The 26310-nt window shown below is 45.9% G+C and overlaps 1 protein-coding gene across 5 annotated transcripts; it reads right to left on the bottom strand.

Annotated features, from left to right (window-relative positions):
- Positions 1-6849: 6849 nt before the first annotated feature.
- On the bottom strand, positions 6850-19795 carry LOC307217061 (cytochrome P450 2J5-like). Of its 5 annotated transcripts, none has more exons than XM_079978103.1 (9): positions 19528-19795; positions 16166-16235; positions 14676-14825; positions 14150-14310; positions 11783-11959; positions 10237-10378; positions 9059-9246; positions 8390-8531; positions 6850-7320 (listed from the first exon to the last, which is right to left on the bottom strand). In XM_079978103.1, the coding sequence occupies exons 1-9, from the start codon at positions 19699-19701 to the stop codon at positions 7130-7132; spliced, it is 1395 nt and encodes a 464-aa protein (XP_079834229.1). In that variant the 5' UTR covers positions 19702-19795; the 3' UTR covers positions 6850-7129. The 5 variants fall into 5 exon arrangements, with proteins under 5 accessions (XP_079834229.1, XP_079834232.1, XP_079834231.1 ...); XM_079978106.1 differs by lacking the exon at positions 19528-19795 and adding an exon at positions 17081-17167; XM_079978105.1 differs by lacking the exon at positions 19528-19795 and adding an exon at positions 16982-17101.
- Positions 19796-26310: the final 6515 nt, after the last annotated feature.

Genomic DNA, 26310 nt, shown 5'->3' with positions numbered 1-26310 from the left:
GGGGCATGTTCCACAGGGGGGGATGCACTGGGACAACCGATCTCAGTGATCACGGGTAGGAGGAGGAGTTACGCTAAGACCAGACCATGTCATTACAGAGGAGGCAGGTTTAGTCGTTGTCTGAGGACTATTCCTGCCTCCGGGTCTGGTCCTGACCGGATGGATACTAGAATCAGCAAGGGATACCCACATGACCTGAAGGTGCTGCTGTGCAATGCCAGGTCAATGATTCATAAGACTACTGCCATCCATGACTTGATCATGGATGGAGGACTTGACCTAGCATGTGTAACAGAGACTTGGTTGGATGAAGCAGATGGGCCTGTCCTTGCCGCTGCTTGTCCACCAGGTTTCTCTTACGCACAGCAACCCAGGCCATGTGGGCGGGGAGGGGGGGTTGCAGTGATTTTTAGGAAGTCATTAGTTTGCACCAGGCGTCCTATTGGGAAGACCCAGTTTTCCGAGTGCATGTTCTGGAAGTTGGGCAATAGGGGCAGTACAGGATTCCTTTTGGTGTACCGACCTCCCCGCCGCACCAAGGATTCCCTGCCCGAGCTGCTTCAGGTCGTGGCGGATGTTCTCCTGGAGACACCTAGCTTGGTCGTCCTAGGGGATTTTAACATCCATGCCGACACGACCTTACAAGGGGCTGCTCGGGACTTCGTGGAAAGCATGGCCTCCATGGGGCTGTCCCTGAATAAGTCTGGCCCAACCCATAGTCGCGGACATGCCTTGGACCTGGTGTTTACCTCTATGGATGTTGGTGATCTGACACTAAGTAAAAGCGAAACGAAAGAAGTGCCATGGTCAGATCACTTCCTGGTGCAACTGGACTTCTCTGCGACCCATCCCCTCTGCAGGGAGGTGGGACCAATTCGGATGGTCCGCCCCCGCCACTTAATGGATCCAAATGGTTTCCAGAGAGTGGTAGGGGATGCTTTATCCCATGTTGATGGCCTTTCAGCCGATTCCCTGGTGGCCCGCTGGAATGTGGAGTTAACCAGGGCTATTGACTGTTTGGCTCCGAAGCGCCCTCTCCGATTGCATGGAGCCCGGACAGCCCCGTGGTTTTCCACGGATCTGAGGGCAATGAAACAATCGTTGAGACGGCTAGAGCGCCGGTGGCGGATAACTCATTCCGAATCTGACCGGACACAGGTTAGAGCTCAACGTCGAGCCTACCAAGTGGCGATAGCGACGGCGAAGAAAAATTTCTTCACCGCCTCTATTGCATCTGCAGAAAACAGCAGCAGGAGACTTTTTCAGGGGGTTCACAATTTAGTGGAACCACCTGCAACATCGGGGCCCAGTACGGGCCACATGTTCTCCTGCAATGATTTTGCAAAGTTTTTTGCAGATAAAATCGCTCAGATTCGGGAAGAAGTAGACTCCACCGTGGGAGCAGGGCCGGGGCGGGAGAGTGCTAGAGTTCTGTCTGGTCAAGTTGAGTGGGATCAATTCCAATCTGTTACCTCCGAGGATGTGGACAGGCTGCTTGGACGAGTGAAGCCAACCACCTGTCTCCTGGATCCTTGCCCATCCTGGCTTATAAAAGCTAGCCGGGAAGGACTGGGCGATGGGCTTCGTGGGGTGGTGAATGCTTCCCTCCGTGAGGGAGCCTTCCCAGACCCGCTGAAAGAGGCGGTTATTAAACCGCTTCTTAAAAAACCATCTTTAGATGCGGCCACGATGGCCAACTATCGCCCAGTTTCAAATCTTCCATTCTTGGGCAAGGTGATTGAGCGAGCGGTGGCCGAACAACTCCAGGCACGCCTGGAAGAAGCGGACCATTTGGATCCCTTCCAGTCGGGATTCAGGCCTCATCATGGGACTGAAACTGCCTTGGTCGCACTGGTTGATGATCTTCGGCGGGCTAGGGACAAAGGTGAGAGCTGTTTCCTAGTTCTGCTGGATCTCTCAGCGGCGTTTGATACCATCGACCATAACATCCTTCTGGACCGTCTTGAGGGGCTGGGAGCTAGGGGCACTGTCATACAGTGGTTCCGCTCCTTCCTCCTGGGCCGTGTTCAGAAAGTGGTGGTGGGGGATGAGTGTTCAGACCCCTGGGCTCTCACTTGTGGGGTGCCTCAGGGTTCTGTCCTCTCCCCCATGCTTTTCAACATTTACATGCAGCCGCTGGGAGAGATCATCAGGAGGTTTGGGCTGGGTGTTCATCAGTATGCGGATGATACCCAGCTCTACCTCTCCTTTAAATCAGAACCAGTGAAGGCGGTGGAGGTCCTGTGTGAGTGTCTGGAGGCGGTTGGAGGATGGATGGCGGCTAACAGATTGAGGTTGAATCCTGACAAGACAGAAGTGCTGTTTTTGGGGGACAGGAGGCGGGCAGGTGTGGAGAATTCCCTGGTCCTGAATGGGGAAACTGTGCCCCTGAAGGACCAGGTGCGCAGCCTGGGAGTCATTTTGGACTCACAGCTGTCCATGGAGGCACAGATCAAATCTGTGTCCAGGGCAGCTGTTTACCAGCTCCATCTGGTACGTAGGCTGAGACCCTATCTGCCTGTGGACTGTCTCGCCAGAGTGGTGCATGCTCTGGTTATCTCCCGCTTGGACTACTGCAATGCACTCTACGTGGGGCTACCTTTGAAGGTGACTCGGAAACTACAACTAATCCAGAATGCGGCAGCTAGACTGGTGACTGGGAGCGGCCGCCGAGACCATATAACACCGGTCTTGAAAGACCTACATTGGCTCCCAGTACGTTTCCGAGCACAATTCAAAGTGTTGGTGCTGACCTTTAAAGCCCTAAACGGCCTCGGTCCAGTATACCTGAAGGAGCGTCTCCACCCCCATCATTCTGCCCGGACGCTGAGGTCTAGCGCCGAGGGCCTTCTGGCGGTTCCCTCACTGCGAGAAGTAAAGCTACAGGGAACCAGGCAGAGGGCCTTCTCGGTAGTGGCGCCCGCCCTGTGGAACGCCCTTCCAGCAGATGTCAAAGCGATTAACAACTACCTGACATTCAGAAGACATCTTAAGGCAGCCCTGTTCAGGGAAGTTTTTAACGTGTGATATTTTATTGTATTTTTGCTTTTTATGGAAGCCGCCCAGAGTGGCTGGGGAGGCCCAGCCAGATGGGCGGGGTATAAATAATAAATTATTATTATTATTATTATTATTATTATTATAGCAAGGCCTTTGGGGTAATGCAGCTTTGGTACTGAGATTTGCATCTTGGCTTGAACATGTAGGAAACTCATCTTGGGCATGCCAAAGGTGGGGACAGGGTAAACTGCTTAGATGCAGAACTGGGAGTGTGCAGGAGGAGAAAGAGGAAGGCCTGAAGAGTTCTAATAGGCAGGAAACTTGATTGAAGTCTGGGTGAGCCCCAGCTGGCAACCCAGTTAGACTAAAATACCAGTTTGGTGTAGTGATCAGATGAAGCATTTAAGAGCGCGTTTCCATGGTGTAATGGTTGCTCGTGCATAAATCGGCGCCACACCTGGCTGGGTTGCCTGAGTGAACACTTTCTGTCCGGACAGCCACTCACCCATGGCTGTCTCAATCGCTGGCAGAATCCGTCAGTGGGCGTTTCTTGAACTTCTTCCAGCAAAGAAGCTCTTTGACGCCTAGTCTCCGCCTACTCTCCCTGCGTGGAAGCCTTCTGCGCAGGGAGGGTGTGGGCAGCGGAGGACCCATGCTCTCCCCGCTGGTCTCCGGCAAGGAGTCATGGAGCCACCTCGCTGATTCCCCCATCTGCCCCCCTTCTCCACTGGTGCTACGCTGATTTCCTTCCCCAGAAGATGGGCTGCTTCCCTCCCACTGGCAGAGTTTAAAGCCCCAACCCATGTCTAGAAAGCACAGGGCAAAAGCTAAGTGTGGATGAGCCCTCAACCATGAAAGATCACTGGGTGACTTTAGAGCAGACACTCTCAGCATAACCTATTTTGTAAAATAGCGGTCAATTGCAAAGGTGATTTGGACATTTAAGCTGGCACATCCTACCTGAGAACCCCTTGCTATTCTATCGTATGCAACAAATAATTTTTAGGAGACGTGATCGTGGTTTATTGTATCTGCAGTGCCTGATGTTTTTATGGTTTTTATTGCTTTTCTTTTTGTTCCCTTTGTGAATGATGCCATGCCCTTTGGCTAGGGCAATAAAGTTTATGATGATGATAACCTATTTTGCAAGGTTGTTGTGAGAGTAGGGTTGGAGGAGAAATTTGATTCAAATTAATGCAAATTTAGAAATAATTTAAATACAATACATCTCACTCTCCTGAAGGCATCTGTACTCTGGGGCATGTGTGCCCATTTAGTCTGCTGTCAGCTGCTAGTTGCTGATGAGCAACTTCAGCTCCCTGCCCTCAGTTCCTCAGGTTATCTTTATCTGTTTAGGGAAGTTTTTAATGTTTTATTGTGTTTTTAATATTTTGTTGGGAGCTGCCTTCAAAGTGGCTGGGGAAACCCAGCCAAATGGGCGGGGTATAAATAATAAGTTGTTGTTGTTGTTGTTAAGTGGATTTGGTTTGGAGAGCCCTTCAGAGGACTGTAAAGTAAGGGCATATGTCCACCCTGCCCTTGCTTCTTTTGTAGTTTCTGTATAAGCATGAACTTTTATCCAATTCAAAGAAAAATCCATTTTTGTGCTTAAAAAAAATCATTTATTTATTTATTTAGCCTTTGCTAAATAACCATGTCTACTTATCATATAGCAGAAGGTAGGGGATAATACATTTTCTATGATAATTTTTCCTCCCTAGAGAGATTGAAATTTAGTTTTGTAGGAAAGTTTTTCTAAGCAAGAAACAATGAGCAGGGGAGAGATTAGTCACCAAAGAAGAAGGTAAAATATCCAGGCTACTATTAAGTTCCCTCAGCTGGCAACAGTGACAATTTTGGTGAGAGAAGACATGTAACATCCTAGTCACTGAGATCCAAAACGTAGATAAAACAGGCGTCTACAGCCCATTCTGTTGCGAGGACTAATAATAATCTCTCTACTCATGGAGATCTAGAAGATAGATAAAATGGGTGTAAACAAGTCATTCTATTGCTGTGACTACTAACACCTCCTCAGATGTATCAGTTGGAAGCGGAGCAAGAAAGATGCTGCAACACTGGAGCATTAACAAAACGTAGGTTTCACTCTCACATCACCCAGACACAATTGCTAACTAAAGCAAAATAGGAAGAGAAGAAGAGCCCCACTGGATCAGACCAACCAGATGTCTAGGGGGCGCCCACAAGCAGGACATGAGCACAACTGCACTCTTCACACTTGGGATACATAAACTTGGGTCGCCATTATTCCGTCCTGAGACTTCTCTCTCGATCTGGATAGTATTCAGCAAAAGTCCACAAAGCTCTCATTCATAGATTTATTGAAGAGAATCAAGGCACAAATAGAAATATTAATCATATTCCAATAGGATGAAGTTCTCTTTGGAGTCCGTGGGGTTATGTAAGAACAAATGAGTTCACCCTTCTTTCTAGGTATGCAAGCAGTAGACCAGGGGTGTCCAAACTTTTTTCAAATGGGGCCAGATTTGATGAAGTGAACATGCATGAGGACTGACCAAAGTTGCTGAGCTTTTTTTAGGATTGAAGAGATTTTTCTTGGGATTTTACACCAAAGTTCTTGAACTTTTTTAGGATTGAAGTTGTTGACCTTCTTTTACGACACCCCCCCCCCAGCAAATTAACTGCCACAGGGGCTGGATTAAACCGACCAGCGGGCTGGATTAAGCCACCAGGCCAGACTTCGGACATGCCTGCACTAGACTGAAACAAAGGAAGAAGGGAGGTATTTTACCGCTCTGAGAGGCAGACCCAATAGGAACTAGAATATTGCTGTGCCTACATTTCTCAACCTGCCTTGAGGTTTAAAAAGTGGGGAAAGGCACTATCTTTTCTAAAAGGGGCAGTGTTGTTATTCCTTCTACCTAATACTAATACAGGGGACGCAGGTGGCGCTGTGGGTTAAAGCCTCAGCGCCTAGGGCTTGCCGATCGAAAGGTCGGCGGTTCGAATCCCTGCGGCGGGGTGCGCTCCCGCTGCTCGGTCCCAGCGCCTGCCAACCTAGCAGTTCGAAAGCACCTCCGGGTGCAAGTAGATAAATAGGGACCGCTTACCAGCGGGAAGGTAAACGGCGTTTCCGTGTGCGGCTCTGGCTCGCCAGAGCAGCGATGTCACGCTGGCCACGTGACCCGGAAGTGTCTCCGGACAGCGCTGGCCCCTGGCCTCTTAAGTGAGATGGGCGCACAACCCCAGAGTCTGTCAAGACTGGCCCGTACGGGCAGGGGTACCTTTACCTTTACCTTTTAATACTAATACACAGATTAATAGCTGACCATTATGGGGGGCAGAACAGGCATAATGTTGCTGTTGTGACAGATCTGATGAACTGTGCAGTGCACCATATTACCCAGTTTCATGGAAATGGTTTTAGCTTTAATGGCCCGAGGATGTGGACAAGACTCCTGCAGCAGTTCAGCCAACTCCATGCTCTGTTGACCCTTGCCCATCATGGCTTATTCTGGCTAGCCAACAGGGGTTGACTGGGTGGCTGAGAGTGTGGTTAATGCATCATTAGACAAGAAACGCAATGGTGTGACTACTCCTTAAAAAGGGGGTCTACAAGAACTACTGCCTAGTCACTATTACCCCTTTTGGAGGCAACGTGCTCGATTCTGATGCCAAACCATTCACATTGATAATCAACAAAGTTGTGTCCTGTTTGATCCCGATATATACTTATTGTCCCGTCCAGTTATTTGTTGCTACTGCAACAATGGGGTCACAGGGCTTTGGCCTGCAAACTCTGCTACTGATATCTTTTAGGATGTAATTCATCACCTAAGAGAGCATATGCAGTCTCCTACGAGCTGATAAAATAAACCATAGCAGCAATTTTATTCAATAAATAAGCATTCCTTATGTTCTTTGAAAAGCACAAACTGATAAACATCTGGTTTTAAACATCACAAGAAATCTGTACTGAGTACTTGTGTATGAACAGCAAACAAAGAAGAACTGTATTTGGCAACAGAAATTGATTTAGCAATGTATTATATCGTAGGTCTAATGCAACTTTTGATAGAAGTTCCACCTCAGAGCAGAACCGAGAAATTTATGGTAATAAATAGGCTGCTCAAACTGTGTTGATAGTTTATGATGCCCTGCTGCGAGGAATGGCAACGAGTTTATAAGAATGGGGATAAGTTGTCAGTCCCACTTTGTGGGGTTCACTGGATTTTTTCACACCACTTGGCAGCTGGAAGATGAACGCCCTCAACAAATTGCTGAAGAAAATGAAGAGCTCAATTCTTGCAAGCTGCTCCTCCAAGCACACAGAATCCACTGTGGAAGAGAGAAAGGAAAGGCAAGAAATGAGTATTACCTATGGAGCCTTATTCTCCAGGTACATCTACCACAGACAACAACTAGTTTTGACTCTGGGTAGGGAACACAGGTTGGGAGGTGAAGCTCCTTTGCCACTACCCAAAGTGTTCCATCAGCAGCTCCCCTTGTTGTTATAACTCCTGCTATCTCCACACCTCCTTTTTCAACTTTGGGCTACCATGGGGGGGGGGAGGCTTGCTTTGGCCCACAAACTCATAGAATCATATACAGATAGGTAGCCGTGTTGGTCTGCCATAGTCAAAACAAAATAAAAAAATTCCTTCCAGTAGCACCTTAAAGACCAACTAAGTTAGTTCTTGGTATGAGCTTTCGTGTGCATTCTTACCTCATTATACATGACAAAGCCATTTTTCACCTTCTCACCCCTTGCTTTTTCCTGTAAGACCTATTGCAGTCGTTAAGAGTCGTCAACAGGCTCATCACAGCTATCTGCCAATCACCCAATCCCACCACCCTTCTGAGTAATACCCCTCCCCACCTTCTCACTATATAGAAGGGTCTGGTGACTTCTGTTTCAATGTATCTGAAGAAGTGTGCATGCACACGAAAGCTCATACCAAGAACTAACTTAGTTGGTCTTTAAGGTGCTACTGGAAGGAATTTTTTTATTTCATAGAATCATAGAGTTGGAAGGGACCACGAGGATCGTCTAATCCAACCTTCATACAATGCAGGAATCTTTTGCCCAACACAAATGACCCTAAGATTAAGAATCTCACGATCTACAGACTGAGCTATCCACCAGTAACTAACGAACCCCTAGTGTATAGAAATGTGAAAGCAAATCTATATTGATAAGCTGGTAAACTTGAGGCCTGAAAGCACTATGAGGAAAGACTCATAAGAGAAATTCAGTGCCCACCGATCATGAGCAGCATGACCCCAACGCTATGAGCAGCAAATAATCATGTATTCTTTGGAAATAAAAACCCTACAGAAGCATCTGCCTCTCTGAAACAACCCAGCAACTATAAAAATAATAATAATAAATCACTGCTATGTTTACCTGAACCAAATAGCAGAAATTCTCCCCTGGCCACAAAATTCCCATCTTTGTCCAAAAAATGATTTGGGTTGAATTCTTCAGGGGTCTTCCATTGCTTATTATCAAGAACAGCAGAGTTCAGATCTGGGTTAATAAAAGTTCCCTGAAATGAATGAAAATTGACTTAGAATGCATCCAGGCCAGCACTATTCAGGTAGTCCCTCGTTCCCAGTACAAATCTTTGCGCACTTCTTATATACCCAAGCTTCATCTGAGTGGTAATAAAAAGCATATTCAGGGAGATTGCCAAAAAGCTAGGGAAGAAGAGTCCTGTTGTGAAACCACTAGGGAAAATATTTCAGCAAGAATAAACTGAAAACACATTATTCACTGTTCTGTTTCAAATCCTCATTCTTGAATCTGGCACAGATGCTATGGCCATCAGTGGAACCAAATGAAGAGCGTTTGGTGTTAAGGCACTGTTCATGCAGTTTTTCTTTTGAAGAATGTGGGGCAGGGCAGGGGGGGGGAGTTATTTTAGAAAGAATATTAACCCTGGGTCACTGCAATACCTTTTTTCAGGGGAAGGGATATTGAATTGCTTGCCCTTCAGTCTATGCACTACACAGAAGCTTCTGCATTGCTCCTTACTCATGGAATATGGAATGCAACCGTATCAATTTTCCTTACCCTGGGCATGAGAAATCCAAAGATGTTCACATCCTTTGCATATTGTCTGATGATACTGAATAAGGAGGCATATTTTAAGCGTTGGATCTCGTGAATCACAGCACTGGTGAATGGCATTTTCTTCCAATCTTGATAGCAGACTGACCGAGAGGAACCCAAAACACCTTCCACCTCTTTGTGGACTTTCTCTGATGAAAATGGTGGGAATGGAAGCTTTATTCTGGACGCTTTGCTAATATTGCCTGAAATTGTGCTCTCTTTTTTGTATTGCTTCTAACAATTACATTAAAGAAACCTGAAAGGCAATTGAGCTATGGAGTGAAGTGGAAAATCCAGGCATTTTAAAGGAAACTCAGTGGTGCTGAAATACACTTCAAAATATGGTTGTGTTCCTATGGACATCAGTTCCCTGTAGATGCAGTTGGATTCCACTTGGAGAAAACTGACTATAGATAAAACAGGGTTTTTTTTACATACAGTCCAAAGCTTGGAGAAATCTCATTTTCACAATTCCTTTAGTCAGAAATAGAAATGGAAGTTGGAAACTAGAGGGAGATTCTGCTGCAGGGTGTGGGGTTGAAGGGGGAGAGAGAGAGAGCTTGAGTCAGGAAAATAGAAGAGTAAACTATCCTGAGTAAAGTGGAGAGAATTTTTTTCCCATTATCCCAAATCAATGGGCATAGGAGCAGGTCTGTCTGTGTTATGTACTAAGCTTGGATCCTAGAACAATAGGCAGGTAGGATCCTAGAATGCAACAACTGATTGGCCTGCAGGAGAAGACCAATCAGGCTCCAGGAGGGAAGCAGAATCAGTCAATCAGATGGGACTCATTGTGTAATTAATGTATATAAAAGCCTGAGGTTTGGGGGGAAACTCGGTCACTGTTTTACAAGCTGCAATAAAGAGCATGAAATCACTGCAGGACTCCAAATATATTTCAGTCTGGAAACTCCAGAACCAGGGCAAATTGCAGGCGACCTGGCAAAAAGGAAATCTGAGCTATCCCTCTTGTTTGTACCTGTTGGCCTGTTGGTTCACTGTTAAGATTCTTAACTCAGCTGTTTCTCCATACAGATGGTTGAAAGTAGATAGAATCTTGTCATTTTTCTTCATATTTCATAAGGCCTCACACCCTTAACCAAAACATTGCTGCATGAAAGGCATCGCACAGGACTCACCTTGGATATCTGGATGAGTTGCCATGAGGAGCAGTGCCCACTGCAGAGTAGTAGCAGTCGTCTCTGTCCCTGCTATAAAGAGGTCAAGTATACACTGGGCCAGGTTCTCTGCATTATAGACAGAGTTGGGGTCACCCTGGCTCTGTTGATGGCAATAGAAAGATGAAAGATTATTTGTAACAAATTGCATCCTGGCCATCCCGGCATGACAGGTGAGCATGAAAAAATCCTTGCATGCAGTTCTGTACCTCAATTAGTAATCCTACACTGACATTGAAGGGGTGGGTGGGTTGAAAAAAGGACATCTCAGGCATCCTTCTAAAACAGCAGACAGCAAAGCAGCAGTTCTTCCCAAACATTTTGAGATTATGAGGAAGTAAGTGTGTAGTGGATTCATGCATATCAAATCTGGGTTGCTGAGGATCTTTATGCACACAACCCCCCCCCCCCAATGTGCTGGGGAAACAGGGTCTTCTTTTTGCAGAGCCATGGAACAGAATGAAAGCAGGAAAAATGAAATTTCTTGTGTTTTAGATTAGTTCCTTGGAAGGTTAAGACATCAGTGTTTTATTCTCAAACCCTTTTCTCTGGTTTTGCCTGAACTAACTTTCGATTTGGATCCCCCTGGACCCTATAAAGTGGATTCTGGGATCTATTTTTCTCAACTTTCCCACTGATCCCACAGAAACCTGTACCTATGGAACTCTGCTTAAAGATCCTTGCTCCCTTTAATTTTTTTAGAACTGGTGGGAGTTCTAAGTGGAATTTGAGTTAAATAATAGTTAAATTTGCCACTGTTTCTCATTTTCTCAACCTTAAGTTTGGTTCTCCACATTTCCTTACTAGTTTGCAAATTTCTTTTTTTTAAAAAGTTCACGTGAAATTCCATCAGCATCTTAGTGCTAATTTCTCTTAATAAATAAGTGTAATTTTGCCTAATGTGCACTTTTCTGACATTTCCCCCACACACACTAATATATACATTTATATGCTCACTATCCTAGTATATGCATTTTTGTACACATTATTTTGCTGAAGAACTGCACTGTAAGATTCAGAGAAATGTTGATTTTGAAGTAGGCTGCATTTCAGTTCGCTCAAACCAAGCATAAAAGCCATGCTTTTATGCAAACGGAATCAAATTTCACCCCCATCCCTAAAGGGAAAGTCAAAATTGTAAGAAATAAATTCACATAATCAGGGTGAATAAAAAACATTATCTTTTCTGCAATCTCAGAACATGTTTTAATTTGGAAAGGAGACTAATCTTTAGTCATTTAAATAGCATAATTACACAAAGAATGTATTTGAATGCCCTTGACCATTCAAGCATATTTGCCATCAAACATACAAAAATATTTCTTTTCCTATTATTTTCAATGCATGCACATGTGGGGTTTGTAATCCACTTTACTAGCTAACAATAATCTCTGGGAAGTGCCATTGAGGGGGGACTGAATGCAAATATTATTAGCAACCCAGAAAATCCTGGTGGTTGCCTTACAATCCTTGCAGGGAATTGTTCACATATAAAACAGATACTTACTTTCTCCATTTGAAGTAGATAGAAATCAGTGAAATCCTGTGGCTCACGTAGGAGATGATGTTCTTTATGCTTCTTCATCTCCTCCTTTGCAAATAAAACCACAAACTCCCTAGAGGACAGAGCCTTCTTGTGTGGCCCTGGAAGACGCTTCAGGATCCAAGGGAACATTTCACGGAGCTTTGAAGAATATAAAAACAAAAACCAGTAATTACCATGAAGAAGCCCAGTAACATGTTCCATGACCCAACTTCTTTTGGATGCCTATTTGGTATCATGGTTGAGATCAGCCTTTCCTAACCTCCTGGCATCCTGGTATCTTGGAGCTCAGTGAGTGAAACACCTTTTTCTGATTCCCATATCCACTAGTTTATCCTAGTAGAAGTTGTAAATGAAAATTTGACATTGAAACAAATCACTCTCTCCCATATTTCTGGTACAATAGTAGTTGTGGGAACACTGGTATTTGTGGCTTTCCCAAAACATGCAAATTATATTTATTAATAATATATAAGAGCAGAATTTTATTCTACACGATTCCCATTGCATTTGGGCAGTACCAGCACTAACCCATAATATCTTTATGGCTGTCTAACGAACATACAGAGAACCTAATCCATTTACTCTGGATTAATTCAGGATTATGAGGGTGTAGGGCTGCCTAATATGGAAGGTATCACAGCTTCCCTCCCTACCAGCAATCTTCCTGCCCATCTTCCACCTCCAAGGGAAGAGAGTCAGTGGAGTACTATCCATTTCCTAATCTCTGGGTGAGGAACACATTGCAGAATGTGATGTTATCCTTCTCCTCTTATCACTTTCCCAGAAGTTCACCTGCGGTATTGCAAAGCAATAAACTTCGTTTAGCAGATGGAGGAGGATGACATTACTTTTGGGGATGTCTCCTCTGCACTAGAGACAGGTGAGGTCTCTGGGTGCACTATGGCATTTCTTGTCTCTGAGCTCCTCCCATCAGTCATTCCTCCTCTGGTCACCGCTGTGGATACATGACCGGACGGTCTCCAAGCACCGTGGTCATCTGCAAGGGATTCCTACAAAGGGTGTGTGTGAGAGTGATGTTGCTAGCCTTCATGTCTGATGTTTGCAGATATCTTTGTAGTACAGAGTTGGTCTGCCAGATGGCCTGGTGCCTGAAGCCAGCTCCTCACAGAGCACGTCCCTGGGGATTCTGCCATCTACGTACATGACCAAGCCAGTGTAGACATCGCCAAGACAGGAGTGCAAGCATGCTGGGAATGCGGGCTTCAGATGCAGAGTTTGTGTTGCTGTTGTTTAGTCGTTTAGTCGTATCCAACTCTTCATGACCCCATGGACCAAAGCACACCAGGCACTCCTGTCTTCCACTGCCTCCCACAGTTTGGTCAAACTCATGTTCGTAGCTTTGAGAACACTGTCCAACCATCTTGTTCTCTGTTGTCCCCTTCTCCTTGTGCCCTCAATCTTTCTCAACATCAGGGTCTTTTCCAGGGAGTCTTCTCTTCTCATGGAGCCTCAGCTTCAGGATCTGTCCTTCCATTGAGCACTATTCAATATTTATTAAATATTTAATATTAAATATGTATTTAAAATATTTTTTATATATTTATATTAAAATATTTATTAATCAATATTAATTCTTGCCATCTCATTTTTGACTATATCCAGTTTACCAAGGTTCATGGTTCTTACATTCCAGGTTCCTATGCAATATTTTTCTTTACAGCATTGGATTTTCCTTTCGCTTCCAGGCATATCTGCAACTGAGCGGCCTTTCGGCTTTGGCCCAGCCGCTTCATCAGCTCTGAATCTATTTGTACTTGTCCTCTGCTCTTCCTCAGTAGCATGTTGGATGCCTTCCAACCTGAGGGGCTCATCTTCCAGCGTCATAACTTTTATATGCCTGTTGTCTTTGTCCATTGAGTTTTCTTGGCAGGGATACTGGAGTGGCTTGCCGGTTCCTACTACAGGTGGATCACGTTTGGTCAAAACTTTCCACTATGACCTGTCCATCTTGGGTGGCCCTGCACGGTATAGCTCCTAGCTTCTTTGAGTTTTTCAAGCCCCTTCGCCACGGCAAGGCAGTGATGCATGAAGGAGAAAATGGAATGTGTACGTAGCCTAAGAATGATCATTAGTTAAAATTAACCCCATCTTTCCTTGAAATAACCTAGTGTATGGCTCTCCACTTTTTTCATAATATCTCTGTGAAATGGGTTAGACTGATGAATAGTGTTTGCCCCAAGGCTGAAGGGGCATTTCAGGTCAGGTTCCCTCACTGTGACCAACCACAGTGTCTCTCTGAATGCTAGCAGGAGGCTAGGGCTCTGGGGACACCTGTGTGACTCAGCTGGAAAGAAAAAGTCTACTTACAGCAAAAATGAAGCTACCTCCACATTTTAAGGCAAGATCAATAGCTTGAGTGAGCTTCTGGAAATTTTCGTCTTCAGCACAATACCGATGACCAAAAGCCATAGCGCATACCACATTGCACACTGAATTAGTGATGGGTAGCAAAGGGTCAAATGGCTGCCCTGAAAGTGAAGATTTTTGCAGCTATATGAAGTGAAGACATCAATCCTGTTCTCACGATAATACTAAGAGTAAAATTTCATAGTGGGACTAAAGAAGCAATTTTCTTAACATATTAAAAAGCAACTAAAATGCATCAAATTCTGCTCCAAAATATGCATAGATTGCAAAGGAAACAAAGCAAAACCTGGAGACTAAGATATCTGCCAGCATAATCATTTTTATGATTATTATAATCATGCTAGTCATTTTAATGGTGCTTTTAATGGTTTTATATTGCTGTACACTGCTCTGACACTTTTTGTGAGGGTGGTGTTAATATAAATACTCATATGAACAAATAAAATCATCTAGTAGTCTCACATACCTTTTACAAGGGAAAAAGTACCCACAAGCTGATGAGCCTCCTCTTTTATATAGTGCTCCAACCCTTGCTTCCTCATCGCCAGCTTCTTCATAACAGACTGCCCAATTTGTCTCTGTTGCTTCCAGATGCGTTCATTGGAAAATACAAGATCTGAACCATTAAAAGTATTGTTTGAAATGCCTCTTAGAGATACTATATTCAAGCCAACTACCGGTTATTCACGGAATATAAAGACCCAAAACTCTCTGTCATTTGTGGAGACTATGGTTAGCAAAGTTTATGGCATAAGGACTAGCTGTTCTAAACAAAGTAGATACAGTACTCAGCTGCACCTTTGAACACTTGGTTTCTGCTGTCAATGTCTACCACCAAGGCTATAACATTCACCTGTGGGGATTCACCTGGCTTTCGTTTTGAAATTATAATTTGGAAAGCATGCATCTGGTGATGACTGTGGCGTCACTTGCAGGATTCTCACCCTAGCTGGACTTGACTTGCAAGTTACGAAAGTAACTATTGGACCTTGTCTCGTCACTGGAAACCCAAGGATCTCAGGGGGCACAGTGTCTTCCCCCAGCCCTGGTTTGTTTGGCAGCTATAGATGTTCCTCAAACAAGACTAGCCACAGAAATGCATGCTCTGATAACCTCCTGTTTGGATCATTGCAGTGAGATCTGCTTGGAAATTGCAGCTACTGAAATAGGCAGCTTGGCTATGAGGCACTATATTAATAATTTTTTATAAATTATAATAAACTAGTCAGAGCCATGTTACATCTGTTGTGAAAGAATTGCATCGGCTACCAAAACATATCTGATCCAAAAACCAGGTGTTACGAATAATCTAGAAAGCATTGAATAATCTAGAGACCTTTCTCTGTATAGTCCTGCCCTTGAATTAAGACCTCCTGGGGAGCCATCCTCAGCATTCCACCCAAAGTTACGATACCTTTGGAAATAAGGCATGGGTGGGCTTTCTGTGTGTTGGCGCTCGAGATCCTCAGCTCCCTAGCCCATGAAATTCAACTCCCTTTTGTGTTGCTCTCACTCAGTAGAAAACATGGCTTTTTGTAAAGGCTTTTGGTAACTAATATTCAGCTGAGAAATGTTCGCGATTTTGGGCTGGGTGTTATTATTTTTGTTGTTTAATTGATATTGTAGCTGATTGTGACCTGCCCTGAGATCTTCTGATTATGGGTGGGATATAAACAAAACCAAAAAAAACCCTTCAGTTGTTAGGGATTCTATCACAGGACTGGCTTAAGGAAGCATTTCCCAACTTGTAGGTCATGACCCACTTTTGTATTTGGGTCATGCCCTTTACAAATGAACCCCAAATAATTACTTTACTTATACCTTGCAATTAAACCTCTTACAACCTTCAACAGAACACCAGAAAGGCTCAGGTATTACATTTTAACACTTGGGAACTGCTCTCTTAAGATGTCTCTGGAGAGAAGACCAGTAGACTTCTTCCTTGGAACAACTTACCCTTTTCATTTGCTACAGCTCTAAGGAAAGGCATCACAGGTCGCTCTGTGTTTCCATTTTGTTTTGTCCGCTGCCATTTGGAAAAAAGAGAGCAGAGACATTAGTCACACAGTTCTTTCAGGTTAATTTGTGAACTTCAGGTTCTCTCACCTAGTCTGTGTCTTCTGGTTATATCCAGTTCTCTTTATTCATGGCACCAAAGTAGGATACATAATGGTAATCTGATTTTTGATACCGTGCATATCCATGCATGCTTGTAGGCCTGTTCCATCATATGCTTGCAAGGTTATTGTCAGTTTCTGCATGGCTTTATTCAAAAAGCAAAGGCTCTTCCATGGACAACTGCCCCAAGTTTTCATATCCTTATTGTGTCTGCTAACCTGCTGGTCTGTTAAAGTGGGCTGCGTGTTTTTAACTGGAAGGCAGAATAAGATGGCACGATGGGAAAATTCATGTTTGGTGGTGGTTGTTTTTAACAAATTCAGATCATACCTTTCTAAAGCAGATTTGCCGCAAAGGTCAAAATATATGGCAACCATTTGTATTTGTTTAATTTGCACAAGTAGGCAAATAGTAGATTGGGAAGTGGAAATCAAATCAAATCAAACTGTGACCCAATCTAAATCTGGCACACTCCTATTAGTTTTAACAACAACAACAACACACTGATGATCCCAGTTCTGGATGTCCTGCCATCTCATCCAATGGAAATGGAAATAAAACCAGAAGGAAGAATGATTGCAGCAACATTCTGTTGGAAAACTTGCCCCTCGGAAGAGGCTGGCCCCCTCTCCCCGGCTCCCGGGGCTTGTTTACCGGTGATCTACCCTGGCTGGCTTCCCCGCAGTCCAGGAACATCTTGATAGGCAACATCTCCCTGCGTGGAAGATGCACACCCCTTTGATCCTTGCATACCAGCAGGAGAAAGAAGAAAGTCAGAAAGTCTGTTTCATCTACGGTTTATTTCTGTCTGTACAACTGTACAATTGTACAAAACATGAGTTCAGTCTCCTCCGAGCAACTGAGAGAGACTTCCTTCACAAAAACAACAGGAAGGTCTCATATTACACAAAGAACAAATCCCTGTGAACCGCCCTGTGAACTGCCTGGTACATCCTTTCCCAGGGCTAGCCACATCATGTGATGTAAACATCAAGCTGCTTGTTTGCAGCTGCGTAGTACTCATATTCCAACACATTCAGGGTTACAGCAAATTACAAGCTATTCCAGTTGGAGCTGCTCGCAAAGAATGTAGTTGCTCCCATAGCATTAAAAGACACAGCAAAATGAAGGGATATACCAGTAATCAATTCACTTCAGTTGTGCCCGGGCTTGAAATCTAACTTGGAATATGAGCATTGTCGCACTTGGCATGGAGTATCACCTCCAACTTCTCAATTCAGCTTCAGTCTGTTTGACCTCATCCCTTCACCCAGGGCTTCCAGAGATTGTTTGAGAACGAGGCAGCCACACCTAAGTGCTTCAAATCTGAAGGCAACATAGACAGCCACTCTTCTTTTTGCCTGGCCCCACTGGCCCCACTTTTGCCTGATCCATCCAGCCACTCCTATCACTACCTGTATACCTGGACTGCTAGTAAGCCGTGAAGTTGTCTGGCTGCTCTTTAAATAATTTGAATTTCCCCTCCATCCCTAATCATCACGTTCCCCTACTTTTGCTAACAAGACATTCCTCTGTGGGCTGCTGGCCATTTCCCCACATTTCCCCCTTCAAACCACTGTTTTGTACAAGCCTGGTATATCAGAAAACTATCTCAGGGGGGGGGCTGTCTGTGTACACACAGGTGAACAAATCCATGTGTACATGCCCACAATGGACCTCAGGTTTCCAGAACTGAAGGAGGGTGGGCTACTGGTGGGGCCAAGCAAGACACACACTGCTTTTTAGCATACTGTTTTGCGCAAGTCTGATATATCAGAAAACTTGCATCTCCTGCCCCCCCTTCATAAAAAAGGTCTGTGCACAGGTAATCAGCTACCTGCATACATGCCTAAAAGGGACCTCAGGTTTCTAGAATTCAGGGAGGGTGGGGAAGTACTAACTGAGGGGAGGGAACAACAACATACAGTGTGAATATATTCATTAAGAAGAGCTGGTGAGCTGTGCCAGAGGATCTGCTGAAAGGAGAAGTATGAAGACTTGGTTTGATGGCATAGCAGCATCTAGGGTATACTTTATCATGCATAAAGTGATGTTGCGAACAGATGGGACAGCACCCAGAGATGCCTCTGCTCTTTTTTTTATGCCACCTACTTTGGTAACACATTTGATGTTTCAGCCAGCTGTGTGGTAGGTTTCTAATGGGTGTGCCTGGTAACATCACTAACTGTTAATCCATCTCCCTTTGGGGCCAACTGCTAGCAGCTGCTTGAGTAATGCTGGTGCAGCAACATTTTGAAACAGATAAATGCATCAGCACATGTGTTTATGAGCTTATATGCCTCTTAGCTGGAAATTAAAGGGAACACATTGTTGTGGCTCCACTGGATATGCTTCTGAGTTGAAACAAACACACTGATCACTAGCTCCTGATAAATTGCTTAGCTTTTTTCTTCCCTCTTCTGAGTTTTCTGAGCCACTCTCATTGTACAACCTCATGTTTCAATCCTAGCATGCCTACATAGCTAACCTTTCCTGTACCTTTAAATTTTTTGAACAAGAGGGGGTTTGCCCATTTGGCATTGGTCATTCATACTGTGAATCGGATTTTAAAGTACCGGTATTTGCGCATTTCACTTTTTATCTGGGCAGCTGAAAAAAGAAGAAGCCTATTTATTCTCCAGTCTGAACTAAGCTATCAGATTTTCTGTCCCTGAATCTACCCACAAGTGTGTGAGAGTGCACTGGCCTCTGAAGACACTTCAGAGGTCTTTCTGTAACTCAAAGATGCTAACAAGAAGTCAGTTCTTGAGTGTGCCAGACACTTTCAAAATGCCTTTCAGGTTAAATTCGTTAGAGTACCCAGCCCTGGCGAGATGCTTTTCTTTGATGACTTTCCAATGGGCAGAGTGTTGGACTGGGATTGGGGAGAAGCAGGTAGAAAGCACAATTCTGCCCCAAAGCTCACTGAGTGACCTTGGGCTAGTCTCTAGCTCTCAGCCCAACGGCAGGGTTGGTGTGAAAATAACATGAGTGCTTAAACTAACTGCCTTTGAACATCCGCCACGTCCTGGAAGACTGCACTCTTAGTCTCCTAGATATTACATACTGATTTCCCATGCACAATTCATGCCAGAAGATTTCACAAAGACCATAGTTAACCACAGTTACTACGAGAAGAAAATAATTCATGCTTCGCTTCATGAATTCTCCTTCCCAGCCAGTTATTTAGAAAGAAGTACCTTAGTGAATGTCTCTTGATAGAGCCTGATCGCAGTCCGCCACATGCTTCCAATGGCAGGAAGTGGAAGGGGTCCTGGAGGGAAGCGTCTGCGTGACCACCAGAGCTGTTTCAGGAAGTACAGAATCAAAAGACCCACCAGCAGAGCAATCAAAAATAATCGTATGCCCAACATTTCCCTGCCTTCTCTCTCTCACTCTGGCACTTGTCTCCGTCTAGCACTTCTGGCTGTGTAGGATGCTCCTTCTCTGTTGGCTTTTAATTTACATAGACATATACTTGCAACACCCTTTTATACAGGACAATAAGGCTAATGGTCTGAGACCATATAATAATAGTGTTGGAATTAAGCCTTCCAGGAATTAATTCAATGTGAACCATTTATTTTTATTGCACCACCAGTATGGTTAATTATAGTATGTGGAACTGTAATAATTGAAGGGAAGAGAATAACATGAAAGGCTGTCATCAGCCAACTGTGGTCTATCACAGGGCCAAATTTGTGCAGGAATATTCTGAAATTTTTATTATGTTTATAAAGTATACATGATGTTTCTATAAAGTATATATGAGGTCTTTGCATTCAACGTTATAAACTATATTCCAACTCACAGGTGTAAATTTCAGGGGGGGCTGCAAATCCACCCTTGAATTTCCCTCAGGGAGCTCAGCCCCACCCCCAGGCAGCAGCTACTAAGAAGCATACTACTAAGTGTGCACGAAAGCTCATACCAATAACAAACTTAGTTGGTTTCTCAGGTGCTACTGGAAGGAATTTTTTTATTTTGTTAAGAAGCATATTGTTAGACTCGCATAATGAACTTGGTTAGAACAGCGGCTGCAGCAGCACAGTACTAACCCATCTCTCTGTTGTGTTATACTACAATTTCCATGGTCATCCAGGGACACTGATCCTGCTTTCCAGTATTTGTTTATCTGTTTGTTTATTAAGAATTTATACTCTGCCTCACAAGATGGCTTGGCCCTTAAACTTGGCTCCAGGCCTGGCCCACCAATGAGGCAGAGTGGTGACACCGTCTTGGGCGTCGGAAGTCCCAGAGGCAAGGCAGTGTCCCCCTGCCCACCCTGCTGCCTCAATCACTGGTGAAGTGGCGGAAGCATTGGTGCTGATTTCTGGTGAGATCTCATGAGATTTTGTCAAGATGTTGCTGGAAATCTGCACCAATGCTGGCACTGCTTCTTCACCAGCAGGGGAGGCAGGTCAGGTGGTAAAGTGGCGACAGGGTGGGGCAGCTCGATCTGTTATGCCTCAAGCGGCAAAACCAGGTGTGCCAGCTCTGCCTGACTCCATCCCCTTTATGTGGAGAAACAGACTGCAAGGCCTCAGTAGGGCACAACAGACTGAAAACTGAAAAGCAGTCTGAACTAGGTAAGTCAAGAGCCTCCATAATATTATAGAATCATAGAATCTTAGAATTGGAAGGGACCCAAGGGCCACCCAGTCCAATCCCCTGTAATGCAGGAATGTCAACTACAGCATCCATGACAGATGGCCACCCAACCTCTGCTTAAAAAATACTTACCCGGCAGGGGAGACACCTTGATCATGAAGGAGGTTTTCCCAGGGTGAGGATCATCCATTGCACTGCGGGTGTGCTGACCCCTGCGATTTCCCCAAATGCGGGAAACGCGACTGCATAATTTGTGGTAGTGGGGGACTGCGTTCGCGCTTTCCCCTACACCAAATTTTTTTTTTAAAAAAAAAAAACCTCCAAGGAAGGAGAGCCCACAACCTCCCAAGGGAGTCTGTTCCACTGTCGAACAACTCTTACTATCAGAAACGTCTTCCTGATGTTTAGTCAGAATCTTCTTTCTTGTAACTTGAATCCATTAGTTTGAGTCCTACCCTCCAGAGCAGGAGAGAAAAAAGCTTGTTCCCTCTTCGATGTGACAGCCCTCAAGATATTTGAAGATAGCTATCATATCTGTTCTCACATTTTAAATATAAACAAAATATTTAACTTATTTCACAGGGACGATAACAATTTTATTACAGTTGAGGGCGTGGGTGTGTCTCAATCACTATGAAAAAAGCAGAGACTCTGTGATTTTAATAAAAAGATAAAAAAAATCCTTCCAGTAGCACCTTAAAGACCAACTAAGTTAGTTCTTGGTATGAGCTTTCGTGTGCATGCACACTTCTTCAGTGCATGCACATGAAAGCTCATACCAAGAACTAACTTAGTTGGTCTTTAAGGTGCTACTGGAAGGATTTTTTTTATTTTTTTTTTACTATGGCAGACCAACACGGCTACCTATCTGTAACTGTGATTTTAATGACTGTTTATATTACTAGAGTGGGGAGGGGTATTACTCAGAAGGGTGGTGGGAATGGGTGATTAGCTGATAGGTGTGGCAAACCTGTTGACCACTGTTAATGATTGCAATTTGGTCTAACAAGAAAAAGCAAGGGGTGAGATGGCTAAAAATAGCTTTATCATGTATAATGAGATAAGAATCCAATGTCACTATTCAGACCAGGTCTCTCCATGGTTTTAAGTTTGGTAAGAAGTCGCAATTCAGCAACTTCTCTTTCCAGTCTATTTCTGTTTTGGGGTTATTCATTTTAGTAATACGCCATGTTGAAGCTAAGCTCTTTTGAGCTTGTTCTTAGTGGCTTTAAGCTCTGTAATTGAACCTGACTCATGCATCTGAGGAAGTAGGTTCTGGATTATGAAAACTTTTACTTTAAAAAAGAAAAAAAGAATAAATACAGTTTGCCTTTAGAAGTGACACAGATTCCTTGTTTGTTTGTTTTCCTGATACCATGGACTAGGAATAATATTTGTTAGACTGATGCTTTCACTGGTGAAAGTACACCCACAACATCCTGCAGCAGAGACCTGAATGCAGACCTGAATGCAGCGCTAGGGGAAATCTGCTCACCTTATCTGGTAGGCAGTGTTGTGGCCCTACCACGGGCCCAGCAGTGATCCGGCAAATGGCAAGGGTTGCATGGCCTGCCTGCTTGCGACTGGACAGTGCCAGCAGGTTTTGGATGGGCTATCCCAGGGGTGGGCCCAGGCAGCCAATCAGCACCATCTGGGGGGTTAAATTGCAGCCAAGCCGGGCTCTCCTCACTATGCCTTCTTTCACCAGATCTCCCACCCTTTAATTTTGCTTCAGTTTACACTTTGACCTTGCTGTGGACCACATCGGCTGCCATATTCAGGGCCAGGCAGGAATTTTTCCACTTGGCAAATTGGCACTGGCCATTTAGTTTTCGCCTACCTTATAGCAATCATCACAACTTTGTGAGGTTAGGCATTGGGTAAGCCTTGGTCTTGGGTGGAGGGGAGGTTGTAGCCTCTGCCTGCTCCTCCAAGGTTAAAGGTATCCTCTTAAAGGGATCTGTGAGCGGGAGCTTCTATCTGACATCCAGGTGGGGGCTAGGGCCATACCATTCCTTCAGTGAGGACCCTTTGGGGGGTACCTCTGTTTGATGTAGGTCATAGGAGGCCCCTGTGTTGGTTTACCCTTAGATGTGTGGGATGTAAAACTTACAGCAGTCAAGTACAACATTCCTGCAGTGGACATGTTAGGAGATGCTTTGTACCTCTCAGGAAAAAACTTCCTGTTTCCTCCTGAGCTGGGACAGACTTCCACTAAATATGACTTGAAGAGGGAGTGGTCTGTTGTACTAGCATGGAGGAGCACACAACCTCCATGTTCTGATCAGTGTGTGTTCTCCATTTTGTATGTTGCTGTGTGTTTGGAGAAGACTAACTTCTTTATGGAATAGTTCTACTTGGTATGTAACCTAAGTGTTAAGTTGTGGGTTGACATAGCAGACGACACAGCGATTTCTCCAAGTAGCTCTTTATTTTGTAAGCTGGAATAGAACTGACTGCAAACAGCTCAGCCGGCCTGCTTTTATAGGCAGCCGGCTGTCAACATTGTAGCAACAACAGCCCAGCGTTTCCCGCCTAAAATTACTGACGTGGACCTGAGTGAAAACTATCTACAGACCTGAGTGAAAACTATATACAGTATCCCCCTGCTGGCCCAGGGTGAAACTTCACTACATAACACCCCTCCCCACCGAGATAAGGCGTTAGTTACAATCGTAATGGTTTCCTTATATACAGCACTACGCGTAATGGTTCAATTAGGCACAAAAGCATATCGGTTACATTTCCCATACTTAGACCAACAGTGATACATGTCCAACAACATAGTCCTTTAAATAAGTTGGGCGCTTGTAAACTCTGCCAGACCGCCGGGGACTGGTAGCCAAGTCCAGAGAGCCACACAGTTCTTGCTGAGGCTGTGGTGCGACCCTAGGTGGCGTTGGAACCAACTCCCCTGGATCCGCTGCTGTGGGTGGAGCCTCCGCAAGTGGAGTGGTCTGAGTCTGTGGTAAGTCTGGCAGACCCTCTGAAGCGGCTTGGTTCGGCTCCACGCTGGCAGTTTGCAAGGGAGGTGTAGGTGGGGCCTCGCCATCTGTACGTGTCTCTTCTTGAGCCGCAAGCGCAGTTGGGGCCACCACGGTAGTGTCCAAGTCCCCAACCCTGCGCCTAAGCTGGTCTATGTGCCGTCGCCACAAGCGTCCGTCTTCGAGTGCCACCTGGTACGAGCGAGGTCCAGTGACTCCCACTATTGTGGCTGGCACCCAAGGAATGTCCCCCACATAGTTCCGGGCAAAGACCTGGTTTCCTGGGACAAATGACCTGGCGCGTTGGCACAGCCTGGGGGTTCAGCCACGGCAAAGTCCGGGTGCAGCCGGTCGAGCGGTGACCTGAGGCGGCGGCCCATAAGCAGTTCAGCAGGACTCCGCCCTGTGGCCGCATGAGGGGTGATGTGTTGCACGAACAAGTATTCGGCGACCCGCTCATGCCAGTCTCCCCGGTCCAGGCGCGCCAGTGCCTCTTTTGCCGAGCGCACCATTCTCTCCGCTTGCCCGTTGCTGGATGGATGAAAGGGTGCCGTTAGGGCATGGCGGATGCCCAGTCCCAAAAGATACCGCTCAAACATGCCTGACGTGAACTGCAGTCCGTTGTCAGAGACAAGGACATCAGGACACCCATGCGTTGCAAACAGGCCTCGCAGCACCCGGATGACGGCTTCGGTAGTGGTGGAGGGCATCAGGGCGACCTCCAGCCATTTGGAATAGGCGTCCACCACTACCATAAAGGTCCGGCCGTGAAAGGGGCCAGCCAGATCGATGTGCACCCTCGACCAGGGTGTCTTTGGTGTCTCCCAGGTGTGTCCCTTAGCTGCCGGTGGTGCAGGCCTCGACTCTTGGCACGCTTGACAGGCGGACACCCAGGCAGTGATGGCATCGTCCATATTAGGCCACCAGACGTAACACCGAGCCAACGCCTTCATTTTGACAATTCCCGGGTGGCCAACGTGCAGAGCCTCCAGGACGCGCTGACGGAGTCCCTGGGGAATCACGACGCGGTCTCCCCACAGCAGACAGCCGCGATGAGCTGAGAGTTCATGTTGTCTGGTTGCGAAGGGCTGGAACTCCAATGCAAAAGGCCCTTGTGGCCACCCCCTCCACACCCAGTTGAGCACCCGGCTGATGGTGCGATCCTGGGCAGACGCGGAGGCCACAGTGGCAGCCAATACAGGCGCTGCCGGAAGATCCTCAATTAGAAGGAGCGATGAAGCTGGAGCCGGGTCTTCTACAAATGCTGGAAGAGGGCAACGGCTGAGGGCGTCGGCATGGCCCATCGATTTCCCGGGGCGATGGATGAGCCGGTAGTGGTAGGCAGCCAGGAAAACAGTCCATCGCAGCATGTGTGGCGAGAGGACCGGTGGAGTTGGACGATCACCGGCGAGGAGGCCCAGGAGTGGCTTGTGGTCAGTGATGAGGTCAAAAGTCCTGCCATAGAGGTATTCATGGAACCTCTTCACTCCAGCCACAAGTGCCAGTGCCACCTTGTCGAGCTGGCTGTAATTCCGTTCCGTCGGAGATAGCGTCCTGGAAAAGTAGGCGAGCGGTGCTTCTCTTCCGTCTGGAAAACGGTGACTAAGGACAGCACCGATGCCAAAAGGTGAGGCGTCGCAGGCAAGGACCAGCGGCCTGGATTCACTGTACTGTACCAGCACACTGTCTGATGAAAGGAGAGCCTTGACCGCGTTGAAGGCCGCCGTCTCCCGATGACCCCAGGCCCAAGGCGTCTTTGTGCTAAGGAGTCGGTGAAGAGGCTCAGCCACTGTGGCTTTGTGGGGCAGGAACATGTTATAAAAGTTCAGCAGCCCCAGGAACGCCTGCAACTCCGTCTTGTTCTTTGGGGTGGGGGCCTGCTGGATAGCGCGGATCTTGGATGTGGTCGGGTGAAGGCTGGAGGCGTCGATAAGATAGCCCAGGAACTCTACCTGTGGAACGGCGATCTGGCACTTTTCCCTCTTTACCTTGAGCCCAGCCTCTTGGAACCTGGTCAGCACGGCACGGAGGCGCTCGAACAGCTGCTGGTGTGAGTCTGCAGACACCAAGACGTCATCAAAATATGGTACCACGCCCGGAAGCCCTTGCAGGAGATGCTCCATAAGGCTTTGGAAGATGCCAGGAGCCACACTCACCCCGAACTGCAACCGGCGGCAACGGAATGCCCCCCGGTGGGTGACGATCGTCTGGGCTTCAGCAGTGGCATCATCGACGGGCAGTTGTTGATAGGCTTGGGCAAGGTCCAGCTTAGCGAAGACCTTACCCTCACCCAGGGAATGCAGCAGGTGTTGGACAACAGGAACCGGATAAGCGTGCTGCTGAAGTGCCTTGTTGATCGTGCACTTGTAGTCAGCGCAGATTCTCACT

The sequence above is a fragment of the Podarcis cretensis genome, assembly GCF_951804945.1.
Source record: "Podarcis cretensis genome assembly, chromosome: 5".
Lineage (NCBI taxonomy): Eukaryota > Metazoa > Chordata > Lepidosauria > Squamata > Lacertidae > Podarcis > Podarcis cretensis.
The sequence above is the reverse complement of the archived record's forward strand: the minus strand, read 5'-3'. Positions and strand labels throughout refer to the sequence as shown.